Raw genomic sequence first — 17289 nt, 5'->3', positions numbered from 1 at the left:
GTTTGTTTAACCTCTGCATGATGACATTTGAACCCGTACGCTGTCAAATTTCTGAGTCAATCTGCGACGGGTCTAAGACTTGACACAGCACCCACTCAGACATGCGAGTTTCTACGAATAGAGTTGTCCGATGGTATGTAATTATCAAGACAAGGACAGTTGTAAGTCAAGTCCCTGATACTTCAGGTTGTCACAAGTTGCCATGCATAGACTAAAGACATCTAGAGTCCAATGGACCAAGACTGAGATGCCGAGATTCAAAGTTGCTACGGCCATTCAGGGATGGCAGCGAGTCCTCCATCCATATCCTCACCGCTCTTCTATCAACCGCCTCGGAGGAGCTGAATGTTTTAGGGATCGAATGTGAACTGGGTTCCCAAGTTGGCCGTCCGCGACAGTTGGCCATCTGGATCAACGGTCACCCATGCAGAAGATATGTATTTCTCGGGTCGAGCCGCGAGTAACGTTTCCGATGGCAAGCCGCACACGATATCCCGTGCTCTACAAGGCTTTCTTGTTTCAGAACCTCGCTTGCAAATTGCAACCTTCAACCAGCTGCCGGCTGCGCACCCCGTTGATACGATAGTCAGGTCTCACGAGTACGCACCAAGTACGGTCGTAGACTTGAGAGTCTGTTGAAAGCAACACGAGCCCATATAGGCGGCGGTTATTGCGCTTATCAGCTATCCCACTCTCCGCAATACTGAAACCCCATAGACTACCCACCCAGCCGGCCATAGACATCTTTTCAGCCTGTCTCACATAGCTTGTCTGAATATCGCAGTGTAGATGGGCCGATGTGTGCGTTGATGTGGCTGCTGGGCATGCGGCCTAGTCAAAAACTTGGTGACGGAATGAGCTACACGACTAGCATCATGGACATGATTCAGGTTGAGTTGACTGGTAAACGCACCGCTACTCCTTCATGTTGGGGCCGGTCCGATAACAGCCATGCTTCCCACCCCCTCCCTTCTTGCCGTCGACAAACCGAATCATACGAATATACCTGGGTTGCAAATACCATCCCTTGGTATAAGAGTCGCGAGTTGGAACGGTCCAAACAAATCATGAATCCATAGCTCCCCAGGATCATGAGTACCAATACTATCATCAGCATCATTGTGTTGTCGTATCCTTATAAACTCCCCGTAAGCCAACCATCGTAGATATGGAGTCTGTTCATCACGATTCGGAAAAGATGTCCCAGTACATCGCTGCCGTTGCCGTTCCCAACTCCCGCCGCTTCGTGTCCGTCCACGATAACAACGGACAGTTGATGCTCTTCTCGCTGGGGACCGACTCCAAACTCTACGTCTCTGCTCTCGACCCATCGGGAAACCGAGTCATCCGCGATTTGGGCAATTCACTGGGATTCCCATCCGCCTACGTCGCGCACGCCTTTGACGTGGTCCAGGATGCCAAGTCCAAGCTGTACATATCGGTGGCCATTGAGAAGTCGTCTGATCCCTCCAAGAGCTTGCTGTACCTGCTGCAGCCCCTCGGGGCAATCAATATGGACTTCTCATCCCCAGACCTGAATCTCGAGTCGCTCATCATGGACGGCAGTGTCTCCGAGAGCGCCAAGGTCATCCAGATCTTCATGGTGAGCCCTGATTGAACACAGCCTTTCCTTCCATTTGCCCTTGCCTCTTGCCAGGAAGATTGACGTGTATCCAGGCTCCTGCAGTGGGCAAAAACTATTCTCCCGTCGTCTTCTCCTTCCGCGATGAGATCCACCACGCTGAAGACCTCGCTTCTGCCTCCGTGACCATGTCCGAAAGTGGCTACTCGTGGAAGAAGAAGAACAACGTCAGGCTTCCGGTAAATGCAGAGAAGGTAATAGCAGTGCAGCCTGTGGTCATGAAATACGGTTCCAAAACGATCCCTGGACATGCCGTTCTCCACATGGCACAAGGTACGTTTAGGGTTGAAGAAGCGATTCCTCTCTCGATTGCCATGTCCCTGGCCCAAGTAAGAGGCTTGGTACTAGTTTTGAAAACAAGGAGACTAAAACGATACAATGCAGGTAAAAAAGCTATCGTCTTCATGTCAATTGATGCTCCTCACGACATCGACGTGCCTCTCAAAGAACCATCTGGTAAGCTGTGGCTGCATAAATATGAGATAAAAATAGAAAAGAAATGAATTGCTAAAATTGGGAATAGATCCAACCCCAGCCGGTAAATGAAATGTACTGAAAGCTGCATAGCCACAATGAGATTTGCTAATCTTTTCGCCCAGATCCTCGGGCTCTGGCCGCCGTACAGACGCCGGATGGGTTCAGTGATCTCCTCGCCGGGGGCACTGGCTTGTTTAGGTTTAAAGCCAAGGAATTGGCTCATCCTGGCCCCAGCAAAGTAACTGATGCGGGCGTCTTCTCCTCGGTCAAGGACCTTCAAGTCACAACGTCTGGTTCCGGGACCTCGGTGTGGGCTTCAAACACCAACAACGGCATTGGATACATGATGACGGACACTCACTTCGGGGTGCCCGACCCGGTCGCTGTGCAAGTCGTTCCGGACCACCAGGGGGGCTACTTTGCTCCCTTCAAATCGACGCCGTCGGCATGTGAGGCATTCGTCTTTGCTAACAATGTTGGCAATATCGCCATGCTGGAGCAGGGCAAGAGTTCCCAAATTTGGAAACCAGTCCCCATCGTTCAGCCGTCCTTGGATAAGGTTATTGAAGTGCAGTCCTACATGACCCAGATCAAGCCCATCAGCGCATCGGGAGCCCCCCTGCTGAATCATCCCGTCATTCTGAGGTCTTCGGGGGAAACGAGCGTGATTGTAAACGGCCGCGGCGTCGTCGCCACGAACGCGGGCGTCGCCGTTATGACTGACCAAAGCGGCCTTCTCACTCTCACCGTGCCGACGGATGACATTTCGACACCCAAGTTTAGCGTCACCGATGCTTCGCCTGGCTCCGAGTCCGCAAAGTCCCTGGCGGTGGATCCGGCAGACAAGATCAACCAGAGGTTATGCAAGATTAAGCACAAGGAAGATCTGGACATCGACCTAGGGCCTGGCCAGGGGAAGCTGCTCGATGGTACCAAGTTGACGCCTCAAGAGATCGAAGAGGTGGCAGGGTGCATCCATGAGGCCATGAAGACGAGACGTTCCTTCGACCGAGGCGAAACTCCCTACACGGTGCCGCTGGAGGACAGCCGTGGATTTCATGCCCAAGAAATAATTCAGGGGGCGGAGAACGGGGTTAAACGTATGCTGTGGGTAAGCGGTATTTGTTCTTTCCGATTTGTGGGCAATACAAGTTGGCGTCTTGGAACTTGCTGACATGAGAACCTCAGGGATGGTGGCATTGGCTGGAAAAGCAGGTTGACAAGGTCATTTCATTCATTGTCAACGGAACGATCGTCTTGGTCAAGATAGGAAAAGAGATCTATCAATTGGTCATGGAGACGGTTGAACACGTAGGAAAGGTCCTCTCCTTCATCTTCAAGAAGATTATGGAGCTTGGGAAAAAGCTCGTCCAGTGGTTGGGATACCTCTTCAAATGGGGGGACATCAAGGACACCCGAGACTCCATTTTGAACATTGTCCAGGATGCCCTTGAAGAAGGGCCCGTCTTGTTGGATTCTTTAAAGTCGAAATCAAAGGACTTCTTTGAATCCCTGAAACATAAAGTATCAGACAGCCGACCAAGCGAGGCGGAGATGAAGAAACTGGATATCAAGGCGAACGACGCCTCGGGCTCGAAAGGCCAATCCAAGAACCCGGCAGGGAATTCCATGGCTGCAAATTGGGCGGCGTACCAGGTAAGATGCTCCAAGAGATGTAAACACAAGCTGGCAGCGTTGTGTAAAAGCTATCAATTCGTTTTTAGATGCCGCTGCTGACGCAAGGTGATGAAAATGTCAATAGTTTAACCACGGGGGCGGTCGCGATGCGTCCACCTTTTTGTCAGGAGCAGTCATCTCGGACATGCTGAGCCCAGCGGAACGGGAGCTGTTTGACAAAGTAGATGAGGAGCTGAAAAGCATACAGGGAAAACACCAAGACGAGATTAAAAGTCGCATCAACCAAGTGGTGCATGATTACGAACCCCGAGGAAAACGCTCTCTGGACGCAAAACAGGCTCACGACCAGGCGCCGACAAATTTCTTGATCGGCTGCATCGACGGCGTGGAGAAGCTGACTGACATGCTTCTGAACTTGATCAAATCAATCATCAAGACGTTCAACGGCATCATCACGGCGCCCATCAACGTCCCCATCTTCTCGTATCTGTACAAGACGTTCATCCGGCCGGGGCATGACCCGACCATCCCTCGACGTGCTGGCATTGGTCATAGCCATACCCGCGACCGTTTTCGCCAAGATAGTGACGGGCAAGAAGCCGCCGGCATCCCCAGGGGCAAGTTTGCTACCATTATCAAGAACCTGGCAAGCGGCAAGGCTGTGCCGGATCCCGAGTTCAACAAGTTCGCCGCAATTATCGGCGTGTCGGCGGCCACGATCGCCATACTCATCAGCATCCCGGAAAGCTTGCTTCCGGTATCAGCCGAGCTAACTGATCAGCACGACCAGCTGCTCTTTGTTGGTCAGCCTCGGCCGACGGCCAGCTTGGTGGCCCTCGCGGACCTGGAGGTATCACAAGGTAAGAAGAAAGGCAAGGTGACGCTCGACCACTTCCTCGACCCCTGTATCTTGATGTACACGCTACACAGCGTCCCGCTCGGGGACAAGAAGCCCGGGTATACGCTGCGGCTCATCAGTTGGGTCGTGGCCTTGTTCAACTCGACGACCAATATCGTGCTGCACTTCATCACGGCGCTCACAAAGCTGGTGGTGAATAAAGTGCGTGCCGTCCTCGACGCCATTCTCCAGGCCGTCATCTTTGCGCTTTCCGTCGCGGCGAGCGTCTTGGAGATCATAACTCCGGATTGGCCTGGGAAGAATGACGGCGACAGCGCGCTCGACATGGCGAGTTACGTCTTCATTCTTCTCGGCGCCTGGAGCGGAGCGCTCGAGAGGGTCATAAAAGGTTGGTATTTTGACCATGCTCTTGTTGTTGTTTTTTCCCCCTGGCTAATAGGATATTCTAGGGACGAATCCGGAGTTGGAGCTCCTTGTCAAAATTGTAAAGTACGCATCGTATGCTGTAGCTGGCATCATGGTCGCCACCAAGGTTGGCATCCATGTTTCTCATGGCAATTGGACCGATATCCCGTTTATGGGAGACGTTTAGGGAGGTATTTTTGCAGAGAGATGATCGGGACATTGACTTATTTCGATACTCATTTGCGCCACACACTCACCAAGCTTGGACAACTGACCTTTCTTTTTCTTTTTCTTTCCCACATAATTCTATTAATTATAATCGGCGCTTTTAGCGCAGTTCTAGACGTGATCTAATAATACCATCACCTCCTTCGCTTCATCTCCTGTGAATTATCATCCATTATTGCGGCGTAGAAGCCACTTTGAGCTCGCTGTTGCTTGCTTCTGATCTCGCTGGCGATCGCTGGTGCTGCAGATGATGGTAGTTAATGTTGAATTGCTGAAAGCGAAGTTAAAACCCGAAAGAAGCTCTTCAATATATTGACAAATTTCCAATTGCTAAATTAGCCGCTGTGGCGCGCCATTTCAACGTATCGCGAACCCGGCTGCAAAGACGACTATCGGGCGTTCAACCTAAAAAGGGCCTTGCAGCCAAAAACACCAAGCTAAGCCGGGAGGAAGAGATTGCATTATGCCGTAAAACGACCGCTACAGAGATGATCTAGGCGAAGGGGGACCTCAATCGCACCAAAAGAGCTGAATTAGTATCCTTGCAACGTAAAGCCATAAAGAAACGGCCCTTAAAAACTGGAGGTATTCTTTTGTAGGTGATACTCGTAAAATAGTACAATAAAAGAAGGATAACAGCGTTATATCAGCACGACTAGTTCAGTCCCAACAAATAGTCAATAGTATATTTCAAGATGCCTACAAGGCACTAAACTATACTAAAGCTACATATTTAGTCCAAGATGAGCTGCCTAATGTATTCCTAAATGAGTGTACAAGCTTGACTCCATGGCAGCCCGGCGAAATCTTGGAATCTCTCAGTTACAAAATGAGAATACATTGATTACATCTCGAACTCTTCTTCGGGGTAGAAGTCGTGGCGGCCACGGAGGCAGTAAGGGCTGTGATTCTCTGGATTCATCTTGCACTTGGTGCCACGCGGGCAGTTGCCAGCATACTAAGACTACCATCAGAACAATCCCTTGGCCATGTCATTTGAACAATATACTTACCACCCAGTGGCCGCTGGTGTTGCAAACATCCCAAGCTCGAAGGGAGCGCTCGCATCGATAAGTAGCTGGCTTGCACTCTCTCTCATAAGGCCAGGCAGCAGCGACGGAGGCCAGAGCAGCAACGGCGACAGTGACGAACTTCATATTGATAGTAGTGTTGATGATTTCAAGTTATTTCTCTTTAGTAAAGCTGTTGTTGGTGAGAGTAAGAATGAGAACGGAGGTGTCAGACTCGGGAGATTCCTGCAGCTTATATAGATTTTATGCCTCCCAACTGGGCTGCACTCATCTGACACGTCATAAATTCTCCCTGTCATCTTACGTATACCCAGTGAATCACAAAAACGCAATTGTGAGACAGGCGTCGTGGCGGCTTCTGCTCACATCGATTGATGCATTTTGTGGACACATGTGAGCTCAGCTTTGTTTGTAATGAAACTCTCTTCTGATCCGTTGAAACATTCTGATTGGATAGCATGAAGCACTTCGGCGATGAAGTCATGCATTTCCCCCCGATGATCCGGACCAGGTCTTGATGCTTTGCGTAGTGACCAGTGACCAAGCGCCCAATGCAGTCTGGTGTTTATCATGGGGTTTGTTGCTTTTAGCTAACAAAGTATACTGGCTTGGAACGTCTTGAAGAGACGGTCCAGACTCGCCAGGCTTCGGAACGTCGGCAATATTGAAAAGCATAACTTGTAGATGTCGGTTAATTGGATCTTTTTCTTACCAGTATCAATGTGATGGTTGATTAGGCGGGTCACTGTACCAACAGCCTTTGAGTAAAAGTCTTCGACTTGCCTTTAAATCTCGGCGCATAGATGATGAATGAGGCTTCGCAAAACAATTGTGGCGTTCTAGATGCCCGTTATTGCGCTCCATCGAAATTCTCGTGGTATGGAAAATGTAGGCGGATGTGTGCAAATTAACATTCAGGTGCATATCATGAAACTTTCTCATAACAGATTGTAAGACTCCAATAGACTTTCGGTGTTATTTACATGGAATGTGTTGTTTGTATATACAGTACGATGTAGAATACTACCCCTCAAAGCTTAATTACAAGGGATGTCCTTTTCCGGTTTTAAACTTTATCGATCGGTTGTCATGTGGCTGGCCACAACGTCATAGTTTTCTTTAAAGAAGAAACCACAATCTTTAATTGTTCAATCTACCTACCAGTAGCAATTATTCTTTACAGAGTTCTCATATCATTTCCCCGAATACTACGTTCCAAGCCCCACAACTCACTTTCCAGAACCAACACGGTCGGGAATTCCTTGGACTCGCCGATTCTTGCCCCATTTATTTCTATAAATTTCCAAGTTAAATACATTGTGGCGGGAGAGAATCTGGCAAAGTAGAAGGGTCGTGGCTTGTGCCCGATTGCAGCAAGTTGTTTTGACTCTGCACACACATTCCACAATTATGAATCGAAACTTCCAACATGGACCAAGGTGATCCATGTATAATCTATTGGGGGTGACCGAGATGTTCGGTGACTTGATATGATTCTCTGCAGTGCTGCGACACATGGTCATTCAGCTGAAAAAATACGATCACGCGCCCGGAGCTCGTAAGTTGGCTAAGCGGCTAGTCAGTAAACAAGTTATCCTTCCGTGATAAACGGTATTTCCCAGCCTAATTCTCTAAGCTCTGAGGTCTTTGTTAATCAAAGCCCCCATCTAGCGTAACTTTGATGTAGCCAAGCATGTAGAGGCTCACATATCTCGCGAGGATAAAGGTACCTTGCAAGCCACTAGCGCCCTGGCATAAAGCTTCCGCCTTGCGCGGTTGTCTTTACGTACGAGAAATTGAGAGAAACAGGGAAATTTTCAATCTAAATTCTGACATATTGAAGTCGACACTTGTTTCTCGCGGTGGGCTGGCGGTGAGGGGTCAATAAAGCCAGGTAGCGGTGGCACTTAGATCTTGTGGTTTGGAATGCAGGTTTGTTCCTTTAATTTATTTAACTTTCGGGTCCTCGGATTGGTACTTGCAATCGGAATATCGTTCGCCACTTTTGCGTTGCAGGCCGACACTCCGATCAGACCTATGAGCACACAACCTCCGAGAGAGCCACAAACGTCATATGCTTAGCACCGAGGAGCCAAGCAATGGCTCCAAACAGAAATCTATAACCTTGATCGTCAGTATTTACACAGCTTGCCGAGGTTTGACGCGTGAGAGAAATCGCATATGGTCGTTTACGATCTTGCGAAACCCTTCAGTGCGGGAGAGCGGACAGCCTCGGAAGTGGAATGTTACTCTTGCCGCGCGTGCCTCAATTTGCCACATAGCTCCTGAGCTTAAAACAAGGTAGGACATCGAGAGGTGTATCAAGAAATAGGTCATGTAAGCAGCTGAAAGGGACAAGGAATGCTGGCTTTTGTAATGTACCTCACGCCCTTTGGGGAGACGACGTGTACAGATTTACTACAATGTAGACAACGAAAGCTCAGCAATCGCTTGCATCGGAAGCCCAGAACTTGGTCGGAACATGAGCCAAGGACGTCATGCGCGTGACTTGCCTCTGCGACTAGTGAGATTGAGGTTTATAGTCTAGGCTTCAAGTGCGCGTTGCCCGCCAAAGTCAGCGCGAATCTTCTACCCTCTTGTCGTTCAAGGTACCTCCACAGGCAGATAAAACCTGTACGGCGAGCATCTTTGCCGGCCACCTAGGCAATGGCGACAGGGTTGGCGGTGACAAGATGGTCGATATCTTCAGCACCAATATTATTGATATTAACAAGACCCTATCGGGCAATATGCGCAATATGCAGCTTGCTCGTCTGAGCTTCAACCCCAACAACAAGAGGTTCGACTTTGTGAGCGGTATGCCGTCATCTATCTGACAATTCCAGGTCAGGGCTGGGGACCCTCTCCAATGGGAGATTGTGGCTGTTGGGACTGCAGACGAGGTTTCTATTGAGCAGAATGTTAATCAAGAAGGCTCGGCCTCCCGGACGGCATGTCTATCGAGTATATGCAAAGTACCTACCTGCATTACAATATGTGTACGGTGGGCACTATAGGTATGAAATGGCTTTATTTTAGCATTCGTTGACTTGTAGCCTCCGCAAAACGTCGTATGTCGATATGGCCTTATCTTGCATCCTAAAATTGCTCGTGTCCTAATTATCAATTACAAAAATCGCGGCTGATGCCAGACAATAACGCCAAAGACGGCGCTGTGGCCACAAGATATAATCAATCGTCCCGGGTACGCACAGGAACGCGGCCCCGAAAGAGGTCTCCTGTCGAATGTCTTGTATGCTCGAACGGCACAGTTCTTGTTCGTAATGTCTTCTCAAGATCGTCATTCTTTAGCATTTCAAATATTGCATCAACTCATCGTTTAGTTTAGAATGCGTTTACTGACTTATTGTGGTGTCTTCTCCGAGGCGCGCTCCTCACACTTCAGCTATGGACACATGTTGCATTATAATCAGCAATCATGGCATTCTTCAAAAGATGCTAGACGGGGAACCTTCGCCCTTGTTTATTGCTACCATGAGAATGAGCTGCTTACTTATACCTGCTTCTTCTGACCTGTAAAAGATGAGGCTTCCTGGCTGTATAAGTCGTGGGCTCCACCATATTATGCGTCTATGTTGAACTGCAACTTACTAGCACAAGAGAAAAAGCCATTTTCCCGTATAAAGCTGGTCATTGCGGCGGTTAGGTTTGCTTGACCCTGTGGTCGGTAGACTAGCCGAATTAGGACGCCAACTTGGATATGACATGTCGTCATATAGCTAGAACGCCGTGTGCGACCGGAGATCCGGAGCAACATCCTTTGGCTACTCAATGTTGGTAGCAGAGCAGACAGCTACTAATTCGCCTTGCGAATTGTCCCAGCTGGTTTTAATGTTACTTGCAACGGGAGATACTATGTAGCTCTCAAAACATCAAGCAATGTAGGAGCCTCGAGGCAATGCCTAGGTAGTCTATAGTAAATAAATCATCTACAGCACGTAATCTAGGCTGCGCGGAATGGCCCAATTATCCCGGCCCGCTGCGTTCCACCCAACGCAATGTTCATGTCGATCCCTGAAGCTGTTATTAAATGCGAGTTATCTCCGGTCAAGTAGGATCCAGATTATCCCGGAGAACCTCGGCAACGCTCATTGTGGAACGTGAACTGCCCTCAAACTAGCCACCCATGTCAGCTGTTAGCTATTACTTATATTGCCAATATTCAACGTTGGCTCTTTCTACGACATAGCAGGGCTATCGTAAATCTTCACACCAATGCAATTTTATTCCCGTATTACACTACTGCCAAGTCTCCCTCGTAGCTGCAGACAGCCTGGCATTACACATGGCGTCAACACCACATACGAATGTGCTAGTACGCGGCATCACGAAACTCTTGTGTGCCTACGCCGCACCGCTCCTAGATTCGCGGATCGAAGAATCAAGTCAACCCTTCACTGTGCCCGACATCATACTGCCACATGACAACTCCAAGTGGTGGGGTTGGACACACTATGGCGTGTTTATTACCGACCTTCCCGAGCCGTATCGCTATCTAAATACCATGACGTTCATCGGCGCGCCAGGTGTCTTGTGTTTCGACAACGACTACCTCTCTGCCCCCGACGCACGAAATACGGCCACTGTTCTGTCATCAACTGCATATGGCGACACACACCACTACGAGGCCTATGACGCAGCGAGTACCTGCGAGTTTGCCGCTGATGGTTCCCGCCTTGCTTGGGGAAACGATCTCGTCATCACTTCCAACTACCCCAAGTTTACGGTGGCCGGCCGGTATCGCCATATGCAAGTCAAACTACAAATCTCGGCTACCAAGCAAGTTTCCTGGTTTGTCCGAAGCCCTGTTTACGATCACCTAAGTCTGCTTGCCACGTATACTGGTGCTATTATGGATGATCGTGGCACTACTGAGATTGCCGGAATGTGTACTGTTGAGTATGCCCGCAGCATGAATCCCCAGGCACTTAGTCGGCATCCCATCCCTCCCCATCTCAAGATACCGGTGCACTTCTTCACCTACCAAATTCTTCACCTGGACAAACGCACTCAGCTGCTGCTAACCGACGTGCGTGCGGATGGCATGACGTTGTGCAAGTTGGCATATGTTCGCAATCTCGACGGCGAGGCTCTCGTCTACCAAGACGTCGCGTTTGAGGTTCTGTCCTACCGCAAACAACACGTCACGGATCCTCGAGGCCGCTTGATGCGAGCCCCAGAGCGGATGCAATGGACTGTACGTGACGAGGAACAAGAGATTATTAGGTTCGTTGCCAGTGTTGACTCTCCGCTACGTTATGGTCATGGGCAAGGATACGTTGCTTCGTACCAATTTACCGGCAAGTGGCGCAACGAGGATGTAACCGGCATTGGCTATCTTGAGTGGATTGATCTTGAATAAGCTGTATTTCATATTTTCGTCACTACTGGCATGTTTTGACATGTATTAGAAGGAGAAGCTTCTCAATACTCTAGTAACTATTCTGACCTCTTTGTCTAACTAGACAGCACTATGATGCTATATAATCGGTACCGCTACCATGTAAATCTCTTATAGGGATAACCTAGTATAACCCATACTAGGTTACTGTCGAGTCTAGCTAGCTAGCTCCCCAGTGGGATGAAAAAAACCTATTAGCGAGCTACCCATAATGACTATTACATCGAGGTTACCATCGCTGGTCGACGGGATACCTGCAGACAGCAATATTACAGTAACAGAATTTTCTCGCTACATTTTTCGATTATAAGCGACGATCAAGCAGCGAGGAACTCCTGCACTAGCTCGTGCACAAGCTCGGCCGTAGCATGAGGCATGGACAAAAATGGACTATGAGACGCATTCAGTGTCCTGGCAGACCAGTTCACTCCAGACCGGCTAATCAAGTAGTCCTGATACGACAGTGGAATAGCGTTGTCCTCAGTCAAGCGGATGTACCCACGGCGGCCATCGTACCCCGACTCGCGCCAGCCGATATTCTTAGGGATAGCATCCTTGCCTTTACTCGCCTTGAGAGAATGCGGCCTCAGGGACTTGGTTACAGCTTCTACTTGCTCGCTCGTGCAATCATTGTAAAAGATGTGGCCCTCGTTGGAGCAAATAATGAATTGCTCGGTTTCCTGTAACTGGAGTCAGGTCCAGATGACACAAATGCTTGGCAGCGTGGAAGAACAGCAGACACCTACATCTTCCTTGATCCAAGGGGGCCATTGGTTACCCAGCACGCCATACAGAGTGTCGTCGTCTTGCGGAACAAACGAGGCAAGGTATATGACGCCCAAGACGCCGCCCTTCTCGCCGCGGGCCTCACGGCCACGCTTGTCCATGCCGGAGATGGCTGAAGTTGTAGGGAACCCAGCATACGAGTGAGAAACAACAACCACGTCGTTGCCGGCATCAATCAGAGGGTTCATGATGGATCGCATATAGTCCACATCGTCCGCAACTCCTGCCGATGCGTCCCCAACACTCCGAAGGGTGTAGGCCTCAGCGGGGAGTCCGATGGAGCGCAGGCTTGAGACGAAACTGCTCATGCAGGAGGCGGGGTGCCACGCTCCTGGAAAGATGATGACTGAAACATTGGCAGACACTTTTTCGGTCGCCTCGTTTTTATCGGGTGTTGTAGTTGGAAGTGTGGTTGTCGCAGTTGCATCGTTGGAGAACTCGGCTTTGGGATCCTGATTGGAGGAGACGATTTTGCCTACTGGTGCCCAATCAAGAGGGCGCTTTACAGAACCCATTTTAGCGTTCCATTCGTAATGTACAAGATGGTTGATGGGAGAAGGGGAAAGAAATGTGCTCCGCTCTTCGATAAGTGTTCTTATCGTCGGCTAGAGAGTGAGACGATTCGGAGCGGATCCACGAGCAAATAATTCGGGGAATAGCTGCATGGGACCCATCACAATGCACGCTAGACCAAAAGTAGCTCCGAGGACAAGTCTAGATGAATCATTACAATGAATTTTCGGTACGTGGGGACGGAATTCTCAGCTTGTGTTGTGTGAATCGGCAGGTTGTATAAACATAGGAAGGTGGAAACAAAACGACTTGTATTTTACATTTATGCTTAGTCCGGTGTCTTTTGACTACGTCATCAGCACCATTCAGTGTCTGTTGGGATCTGAAGTTTCGGTGACATCTAGCATAACCTAGGGGTCATGGTCGGGAAAAGTTACTTCTTACTACATTCACCTTGACCTTAAAAAAGAGATATGCCGCCCCTCAGTGGTTGCCTCATGAGGCTTCAGACAGTAACAAGGACTCCATGTAACTTGACCGATTTTACCGCCATTACAGAGGTCTCAGTGGGTCCGACGTTTAACTGAATTTCTCTCTCCCTGGAATGACCATCAAATTCAATGTTGAGTTCCCTCGTGACCTTCACCCTAGCCTGCTCTTCGGCAATAAAAGCGGCCTTAGCTTCAGACTTCTAGAGGTACACATCCCTAATTAAGGACACCGCTTACTTCACAAAAATTTATCTAAGATAGGGGAGGTAACTACTAGAGTCTTATCTAATAAAACCTTCTTCTTTATAATTTATACCTAAAATTAAAAGTAAACTAAGAATAAACCCTTATAATAGTTAATAATATAATAATAAAATAATAAGTATTACCTTATAAATCTTAAAACCTATAAATAAAAATAAAATAAATAAAAAGCTAATAGCCCTTTTTTTATTAAAAGTATATAATAATATACTATATATATTTAAATAATATAGTGTAATACGCCTAATACTCTAAAAAAGTAAGGGATTCCTTAGCAAAGGCGTTAAATACACACACACACACATACACACACACACACCCTAGCCTGCTCTACACGTCAGTCTCCAAACCCCATTACCACAATATTGCTTTGTGTGGTTGTACAAATTGCTTAATTATTAAGATGCTTTAGCCTAATATGCTTCGGGTAATTACATAATTAACTAAAAACATGGAGGCCTTATTGACCGAAGACCTCTTTAAATACAAGAAGTCGGTGAGGGACTTTGCCCTAGGTCTCGTGACCGTAGCCCTTGTGTAACCAGCCATTTCAGTGTAACAATAATAAGCCCTGGAACAAATTCTCCACGGACCCCTACATGTTCTATGAGATAAAATATAGTCGCACCTAAATGGCGTGAGTTGTGGATCTAACCTTTATCGCATACAACGGCGATGTTAGTTGTTGTAGGTTAAATAGGCCACGTAATATACTGCGCCTAGTGATGCGGGGAGCCAAGCGCTAATATTTACTTTTATAATAAAACCAAGGCTTTTATAGTTTAATATTACAGATACTACTATAATATAATATCAAGGTGCCCTGCTGATATGCGAGAACCTCTAGAACTTTTATTATAATAGCTCTTTTAATCAGAGCATATATACTTTATTACGTAATAGGGTTATATATCCTCAAGTAAATAGATATATAATAGCTATTTATTTCTTATAAAGACTTTCTATTTTATGAGAATTTCGAGTTCTAAGGCCTATAATAATAGGGAAATCTAGGATTACTAAGTCTAGTATTAATTAATTGCGTCTCGGGGCGGGGGTCCTTCCCCGACAAGGGGTTCCTCGCCATTAAGGTGTAGTCAGTCTCCATGTAATTTGATAAAATGCTAGGAAAGATGAGTACTTTTACCCACTTCGTTCTTCTAAGCGTTGTTGAGAGGCCGTGGCGCGAAGCACCAGACGTGAGTTTGGAAGTAAGTGGCTGGCCTGTTTGGCCCTGTTCGGTATTACCGGCACGAATGCAAGAATTACACACTCATGATCATGTATATCAGGACAGTATATCTGGGGAGAAACCGGCGGTCTGCTGCAAAGCTTGCTTAAGAGGACATCGTGGTTAGAGGGTGTAGCTCACGTCATAAAGTGCCATGCATAACCGGCAAGGTAACCTTTAGTGTACTTGTTGCCTAGGTTATCTGCACCCTGATTGTATTTAGTCACTTTTGTAACATGGCCGGGTGGCTTGACTGCGCAATATATGAGTCGTATGTGGAATTAGGTAGGGGAGGAACCTGTGATGCTGTTTGAATCCGTAAAGGCATGATTTGGACCTCGTAGACTGTGATGCTCAGACCTCTGTTGATAAGAATTAGATTCCGTACAACCCCTCCTGTAAACCCCAGTAGACATTTACGCTAACCTCTTGTCCGATGAGTTACAAAAAGATATGAAAGCATTGTCGTAGCCCAACTTGTGACACTACTGCCGTATTGTAAGACATGGCGCCGTATTTAATTTATATTAGTCGCAGAATATGTACAAGAATTCACATGTTGCGCTCGTAAATCATGAATACTCTATATCAGGAGCCAATCACCCCCAAGTCGACCAATCTTGAATATCCATTGTGACGGCGCTGACCCTTCCCGCTCTTCCTGCTGCCACCGTTTACGAAGTATTGCTTCGGCATTCATTACATTTAAACATCTTGTTTCCAGCCAGAACCTCTGAAGACAACCTGTCAGAAACTCTTTCTGCTCTATTTGGCAACACTCTAGACTTGCAATAACCATTGGCCAGAGGATGCATTTGAACAAGTTGTCATTGCGTCTTAATTCACGTATAAGACCAACAAGCCGATGCACGAGGTGGTCCTTATTCTGAACCGTTGTGTCGCCAACAAGTGCGTCGATAACGCGCCTGCCAAATATCTGGGCTCCGATCTTGTAAACCTCGGATAATATAGCGAGTTCGTCTACATGCATTGGAGCGGAAGACATTTGTGGCAACGCGGCCGCCCAGGCACGGCTGTCAAACTTTTCCGTACAGGTAAGCATTGAACATGCACGTTCAATGTTTGCTTCAAGGTCCCTTTCACTCTTCCGTCCTGGCGAAACGAGAAAGTCCCGACATGAAGAAAACACCCCGAGAGCGTGTAATATATACCCAGGACATCCCAGATACGAATGCTCTAGCTTTTCTTGGAGCAATTTGGTCGCTGTGGGAGGACTCGTAGACGGGCTCAGCAGCATCTTCGGGTCCGTGTACGTTGCGCCGAGGACTTCGATGCTAAAGCTGGTGTTAGCAATAGAAGTATTCTGGATATCAGCACGCTTGGGGTACGCACACATAAATTTGCCTGACGACGAAATCCCGTAGACCCGTTACGCAAAGGCCGAGGCCTTGAGATGATGTCCCTTTTCGCTCTAGGGGGACCTCGAGCTGGGACATGATGCTTTTCATGCCCTCCAAGTGCGTATTCCAGTCATCACGTCCGGATTCCAGAAGATTTAGAAACAGTAGCAGTAGGGCGCTGGCAACTGTAGTATCCATCATGCGCAACTTTGGATCCTGCACAGCATCCGAAAGGCCCTTCAAGGTCTTGTGCTTGAACAAGAGAGCCGTATGGTCGGTGCTACACCAAGTCCTGGAAGGTGATGCCTCCCCAGGTTGAAGAACAGGCAGCCTTGCATTTGCTAAATGACGTGCCGAAAGAGCAATGATTGAAGAGAGCAAAAGTGGGTTATGAAGGGCGGCTCCGGTCACCTTTCGCAAAGGATTCTCGACGCTGTCATACATAACAAAGAGCTTGCAAACGCACCGACTATCTAGGGTAATATACATTAAAAACTGGGTTGCTCGTTGTTCAGGCAAGACGTTGGAAAGTATGTACTTACAGTAGTCTATATAGTACCGGGTGGTACTGTTGAAGCGTGTTAACGATGGCTCATCTAAACGAGCTATGGGCCAGTGTTGAAGCTGATATTCTGTGGCATTTGTATGTAGCTGTTAGAGATGCAGTCCTTGCAAATGTAGGAAGCCTGTTCAACTTCAACATGGAGGACCATACCCATAACCCCCCTGGCCGCCAGCCGAGACTTCTGATGATTGCCGACAGCCACCACATCATGTGTCGGCATTTTCTTTGCAGGAGTATCCCTTCTCGCTGTTGTCCTAAACGCAGCATCTTGGACCCATCGAAATGGTCTTGTTTTCGTACACTGTAGCCCAGCTTGGGTGCATTTCCTGCATGGTGGCTGAGCCATTTGACATGCCACGCGCCGACGGCGACACGT

General features: G+C 48.1%; 5 protein-coding genes across 5 annotated transcripts; 2 read left to right on the top strand and 3 right to left on the bottom strand.

Annotated features, from left to right (window-relative positions):
• Positions 1-1168: 1168 nt before the first annotated feature.
• MAA_09350 (uncharacterized protein) lies at positions 1169-5208 on the top strand (the record flags this gene model as incomplete). The annotated part of the gene is made up of 8 exons (XM_007827348.2): positions 1169-1603; positions 1678-1915; positions 2027-2098; positions 2166-2180; positions 2242-3230; positions 3308-3775; positions 3882-5004; positions 5066-5208. 8 exons carry the CDS (start codon positions 1169-1171, stop codon positions 5206-5208), a joined length of 3483 nt encoding a protein of 1160 aa, XP_007825539.2.
• An 885-nt stretch (positions 5209-6093) lies between these two features.
• MAA_09351 (uncharacterized protein) lies at positions 6094-6406 on the bottom strand (the record flags this gene model as incomplete). The annotated part of the gene is made up of 2 exons (XM_007827349.1): positions 6094-6207; positions 6263-6406. The coding sequence occupies 2 exons, from the start codon at positions 6404-6406 to the stop codon at positions 6094-6096; spliced, it is 258 nt and encodes an 85-aa protein (XP_007825540.1).
• A 4180-nt stretch (positions 6407-10586) lies between these two features.
• On the top strand, positions 10587-11663 carry MAA_09352 (uncharacterized protein; the record flags this gene model as incomplete). Its single annotated transcript, XM_007827350.1, has 1 exon — positions 10587-11663. One exon carries the CDS (start codon positions 10587-10589, stop codon positions 11661-11663), a length of 1077 nt encoding a protein of 358 aa, XP_007825541.1.
• A 356-nt stretch (positions 11664-12019) lies between these two features.
• MAA_09353 (uncharacterized protein) lies at positions 12020-13003 on the bottom strand (the record flags this gene model as incomplete). The annotated part of the gene is made up of 2 exons (XM_007827351.1): positions 12020-12382; positions 12449-13003. 2 exons carry the CDS (start codon positions 13001-13003, stop codon positions 12020-12022), a joined length of 918 nt encoding a protein of 305 aa, XP_007825542.1.
• A 3084-nt stretch (positions 13004-16087) lies between these two features.
• On the bottom strand, positions 16088-16792 carry MAA_09354 (C6 transcription factor (Acr-2); the record flags this gene model as incomplete). The annotated part of the gene is made up of 2 exons (XM_007827352.2): positions 16088-16282; positions 16343-16792. 2 exons carry the CDS (start codon positions 16790-16792, stop codon positions 16088-16090), a joined length of 645 nt encoding a protein of 214 aa, XP_007825543.2.
• Between the last annotated feature and the right edge of the window lie 497 nt (positions 16793-17289).

Source organism: Metarhizium robertsii (genome assembly GCF_000187425.2).
Source record: "Metarhizium robertsii ARSEF 23 chromosome Unknown MAA_Scf_1, whole genome shotgun sequence".
NCBI lineage: Eukaryota > Fungi > Ascomycota > Sordariomycetes > Hypocreales > Clavicipitaceae > Metarhizium > Metarhizium robertsii.
The sequence above is the reverse complement of the archived record's forward strand: the minus strand, read 5'-3'. Positions and strand labels throughout refer to the sequence as shown.